Source organism: Gigantopelta aegis, unplaced genomic scaffold, assembly GCF_016097555.1.
Source record: "Gigantopelta aegis isolate Gae_Host unplaced genomic scaffold, Gae_host_genome ctg3055_pilon_pilon:::debris, whole genome shotgun sequence".
In the NCBI taxonomy this organism is placed as follows: Eukaryota; Metazoa; Mollusca; class Gastropoda; order Neomphalida; family Peltospiridae; genus Gigantopelta; species Gigantopelta aegis.
Genome location: NW_024533157.1, coordinates 33863 through 39714, shown reverse-complemented (window position 1 = coordinate 39714; position 5852 = coordinate 33863). Strand labels below are relative to the sequence as shown.

At 31.9% G+C, this 5852-nt stretch overlaps 1 protein-coding gene across 1 annotated transcript; it reads right to left on the bottom strand.

Annotated features, from left to right (window-relative positions):
* Positions 1-2468: 2468 nt before the first annotated feature.
* LOC121391885 (protein mono-ADP-ribosyltransferase PARP9-like) lies at positions 2469-2918 on the bottom strand (the record flags this gene model as incomplete). Its single annotated transcript, XM_041523356.1, has 1 exon — positions 2469-2918. A coding segment is annotated over exon 1 (421 nt), but the record flags the coding sequence as incomplete, so codon positions are not given.
* Positions 2919-5852: the final 2934 nt, after the last annotated feature.

The window sequence follows — 5852 nt, the reverse complement described above, 5'->3', positions numbered from 1 at the left end:
CACAAGGCTACTTGACACAGTGGTACTAGATGAAATAAGATTGCATACATTTTTAGCCCAGATGAAACGAGTGCGAGTGCGAATAATTTTAACATGCTCATATACCACTAGAGTTTCGAGCATGTCCATCCCGGGGCCTGTCTCTGGATAGCCAGTGACTTGCTTCGGGACAGAACAAAATTAAGGGTACAATTTTGAAATTAAATAGTGGGCCTTTAAAATTTTGATGCACATCTCTAATTAATATAATTAATAAAGAAAATTCTACTCATTAAATTTGGTCGTTAGATTAGATTTGGCAGTCAAAATGAAATTAGATTGGGCAGTCAAAATGAAATTAGATAGATAACACGCCTGATTTGGGATGGGGGGGGGGGGGGGGGGGGGAAATGGACAGAATTTTGAAAATAGCAATTAGTAAAAGAAATTAGTAGGATTAAAATTAGAAAGAAAAAAGTTACAAGCCAAAAATAAAAAGAATTGACTGCTCGGTCGAATATTTATATAATTTGGAGCATTTTGGAAGGACAGTCACTGTTGGAGGGAAATCCTGTATGCTGAGTGGGAGTCTTCAAGTTACCAGGTGCGGGAATTTCAAATCCATCAGCTATGTTGATTTTCAAAATGGACCATCAAAACCAATATTCCTCCTGAAGATATTTTATGTATACCCTACTGTAGTTGGAGGTTTTAAATATTTGTGATATCTGGAATTATCATGTAGCTTTCACATATTTATTTTTGATTCGTTACAAATTTTTTAATTTTTTAAATGATATAATTACCCAAACATCTATTTTATTGCATTAGTTTCTAATCCAGATCAATACAATATGTATATTGGAAGTATTCCTACAATCTAATCCAGCATATTATTTAGCTATTAACATTGAATAATACAGCTTTAACAATAAAATAAATTATCAACTTACACCAATGTAGATAATCAAATCTGGAAAAATTTATTCTAAATCTAGCTAGTATACACTTCAATTGCACTTCATTGGAGCAAACTAAGTGATATCATTATTAAAATAAAATTTTGATCTGGAGACCTAAAGATATGTTTAACAAGCTTATTGTTGTGTATAAATGAGAACAGAAGGCAGAATAGTGACCAAAAATTTAATTATAGCTTTGGTAAAGTTTTTCTTCAAATTAAAAATAAAATTTGCATAAAACTACAAATCTGTCTAAAATATGACTTAACATCCTATAAATATGTTAAAAGGACAATAAATATCAAGGTCTTTAAAAAGTTAAGCTTTCAGAATTACATACATGAAACATTAACTATGTTTATGGAAATTAAAGACATTAACCCAACATTGGCATGTTATTTTTAATATAAAAATAAATTGCTATTAAAATCTAAGTTCAGGTTGCCCAGATATATTACCATATTTAAGAGCAGTTGTACATGGCAAGTCAAACACAATGTAAATAAAAACATTCAAATCTTTATTGTATGAATTATAGGCCAAAACCAACTTTTCCTCAGTGCTAACTGTTATTAAAACTCCATTCAGAGCCATGTACAGTAATTATTGTCACGGTCAAGGTTATTGTGAACTTGCATGATCAAGTGATGGCTAATTAATCAAATAGTATAGTGTAATTTAATTTTTATTATGCACTGAATATGTGCTATAGGTATGACTATACCAAATAAAATCCCATAGGCGACCATATAAAGGGTGTAGCAAGTAATTAATTGACAACTAGTATACATCGAGAAACAATGGACATTAACAGCTTAATATTAGTGCATATACAAAAGAATAACAAACTTCTCAATTTTACAGTTTTTCCTCAAAAACGTGGTGTCTCTTTGTTGAAATCAATAGTGGATTGCCATAACAAATCCCAGTAAATGCCGTTAATTGCTGTTTTATAGGTCTTCACATTGTCATTTAGATGTAAAATATTAGCAATGATAAATAATTAAAAAGTATTAGGTATACTTTAAAATGCTCTGGATAGAGAATACTGCAATAAATATTAAATTAAACACACTACTATAAACAATGAACACATGTATTTATAGTTTGACAGCAATGTACATTGCATATACGTGTTTTTCATATTTATTTATGTTTTTCATATTTATAATTCTGTTACTAGTATTTACCAAATCTAAATGACCCCCCCCCACCCCCCAAAATAAATATAATAAATAATTTACTGAGGAAGAAAAGATTTATTTTGAGGCCACACGTTGTGCTCAAATTAAAAATCTGAAGATTTTATGTAACCATTTTCATATTTGTCTTCATGAACGTACAAATAACAATATGCACACAGATAAGGTAATTTGATCATGTGATATAATATGTACTGTTTTATGCAAAACAGTTATGTAAACAATATAAAATGATAATAACCTATTCATTTTATAAACCAATATGCGATTAAGTGAATCAGATTTTAAACCCTTTCAAGATGCATGTTAATATTTAAAATTATACCTGAACTGATAGATGGAATAGCAACAGAAGACATATTCAGGTTTCTCGCCTCACATAGACATCTCAGTATGGTTTTACAGAGATCTTCCAGACATTCTCTCTTGTCCTTATAATCATACATGGCTGGTCCAACAGCATGAAGCACCTTCTTGCAGGGTAGTCTTCCAGCTGTGGTAACTGCAACACCAGACACACTGATTACACCATGCTCTCGAATATACCTGTTACCTTCCTTGAGCAAGTCATCACCAGCTGCATCAGCTATAGCTCTTGCTACTCCTGCTCCATGTGCTAACCTATCATTAGCAGCATTTACAATAGCATCCACTGATAGCTGAGTGATATCACCCTTGTACACCATGACATCAAGCTGTTTTCCTTTGACAAGTGGCTGAACTTCAATTGTGTCCACACCTGACATGGTCTGGCTTTTAATGACTAACCTTTTCTCAGTGTTAAGAGTCCATAATTTTACTGGATGAATTAAGTGTTGTGTTAACTTAACATCAGGGTTTTATTTGTTTCAAGTCTACTAGAAGTTTTTGTTTTGCCTCATTTACTCTAACCCGGTCTTCACCAAGAAGAGTAATAATCTGTCGATCTGGGATATGAACACAATAAATGTCTGGTGTGGAATCTTGGAAATCTTTTATAACCGACATTATTTTTTCTTTATCCAAGTCTTCAAGCTGAATGTCTTCACCGACAACTGCCTGCATTCTGGCAGCTCGAGTTGGTGTTCTTACCTGCGCCAAGTTTACTACAATCTATTGTTTTGCAGCATCAATTCCATTTTGATCTTTACCGAAAATTGCAATGATCTGTTGATATGGAATATGAGCACAATAAACTTGTGGTGTAGAATCTTGTAGATTTTGTAGAACTGATGTGATTTCTTTATCCGAGATTTTGCCTTCAAATTTGATGTCTTTCCTGATAAGTGCCTGCATTCTGCTTTGGGTTTCTTGAGCTTCATTAAATGAATCTTGAAACTTTACCTGAATTTTACCATTTGGAAGGATTAATGTTGTCATACTTTTCATTACCAGTTGCTCTCCAACTAACATTTTCACTGCTTTGAAATGAAGTGATTCAATGTCCAATGCTTTGATCTTTGATTTTGTGTCTGTTAATAAGGAAGAAAAAATAAATTACATACCTAAATATACAACTCAAATAAAGGTAATATTAACTAATAATCATGTTGTTTATATGTGTTCAGGCCCTAATCTTGCCGTCGAAATGAACGGTTTTTTCTCTGAAAGTCGGCTCAAGTCTCCTAGTTATTAGCAGTAGTGAGAAGTCGAAGTCACCATTATATTCTGGACCTAATCCAATTTCACAAACAAAATCACACAACAGACATCAAGACCATAACTTGTTTATTGTCATAGCTCACTTGGCACCTTGTTGCCGTGTGTCGGATAGTGTTTTTACTTTGGCGCCAGACTCTAGTAATCATGAACCGGGCCTATTAATGGGAAATGGTTTCTGTACAAAGACACTGATTTGATGAACTAATGTTTGTTTGTTTTTTTATTTATTTTTTAAATTATTTTTTTTATTGTCCCAGATCACAAACATAGCAGTGTCAGGGATGGGAGCCCCAAATCACTGCTGTACATATAATAAATATACAACACATATATCCATACACAAACAAATACGTACACACGTACCCGGATGTCCTCCGATATATACACATATGTACATACATAGATTCACACATACATACACATACATATATGCAAAAAGGCATCAATGTAAGTGGGTACAAGAGTAGTAAGTATACATACATGTAATTGGTTTAATCTGGGATATTATAAAGAGAAGAGAGAGGATACGAAAGAGGTAGAAGATGAGATAAGGTTATACGTGAGGTGTATGTTTATTTTTGCTTGTTTTCCGCTATCTCCAAACAAACCATAGACAAGAACAAACTTAAGCTAACATCATATATATCATTTAATCGTTATCATTAAATAAATTAGCCCATGGAGCCCATTGTTTATTAAACATTTCATATTTGCAATTTTTATATAAAATAAATATTTCTATTTCAAACTTTTGCTTCAACAGATTTTTAACAACTTTGATTTCTAAATATTTTGTTTGTATCTTAGTTCCATAAACATAATAGTTTATGTTAATAATTAACCAGTTAAGGAAGTTAGATTTTTCGTTATTAATAATACCAAAGATAACATTATTTTGTCCCTATTTTCACTTTGTAGATTTCGTACTGTGGGATTTTGTCCTGTGAGATTTTGTCCAGATACCCTAATGACACCTCTGACTCGTAAAATGTTTTCCCACTGAATTACATAACGTAAAGTTCTTTGGCTGGAAGTGCTAGAGTAGACAGCGAACGCATGCATCAATACACACGATGTCAAAATCACACGTCAAAGGAAGACGACAGAAAGACCAATTAACTGTATAAACAATACTTGTACCAATTAGATTTGTAGGTTTGTGCAGTAAAATGTTGGTAACAAGCATGGGCATATGGGGACTCTTTGATTTAGGGGGGCTGGAGGGGTTGATTTGCCCGAAATTTTACCCAGATAAAAACTGCCCGAATTTTCCCCACTGTTTTCCCACTGTTTTGCCCGAATATGGATACATGGTAACAAGAGTACACTTCAAGGGATTATATTAAATCACGGAAATAGGTAAAATTCGGGTATATTTCACACGATGTCAGTAATGAGCTTTTAGTTGAAGTTTTACCTACGATTAGTAGAAATGATTAGTGGAAATACAATGTTTATTGCATGGTTATGGTGATTTTAAATAAGTACCACACCACTGTACCTCTTTGTAGTAAAAACTGAATATTAATTTATAAATTTAGGCCTATATAAATTTGTCTTGGGTCTACTTTTCACGAAACACAAATAACGATGATGCAACCTGTGTAATACCGTAAATGTACTAATTAATGTTTAAATTTGTTAGTTAAGATTTTTGGATAAAAGAGTTATTTTTAAAAATATGTATTAAATTATAATAATATTTAAAAATAATTAAAACAAAATTTAATATATATATATTATTATTTTTTATTTTTTTTATTTATTTTTTTAATGCCAATAACTAAGGTTGACAAGTATACATGACATTATGTAGTGTTTATATAACTTATTGTAGTACTTTTTAAAAATTTGTGTTAAATCGTGTGCAGTTAAAAAAACAAAACAATTTGACAAAATTTACTGCTTTTTCAACACACACCTGCTTTTTCTTGACTAAAGGTTGACAGGTCTGGGTAAGTAACACATTGTATGTTTAATTTAGCTGGAAATGGTCTAGTAGTAATTGTTGTGAAGAAATTACAATTTAGATTGTTTCTATTCAACTTTAGTAAACTTCATCCCTCCA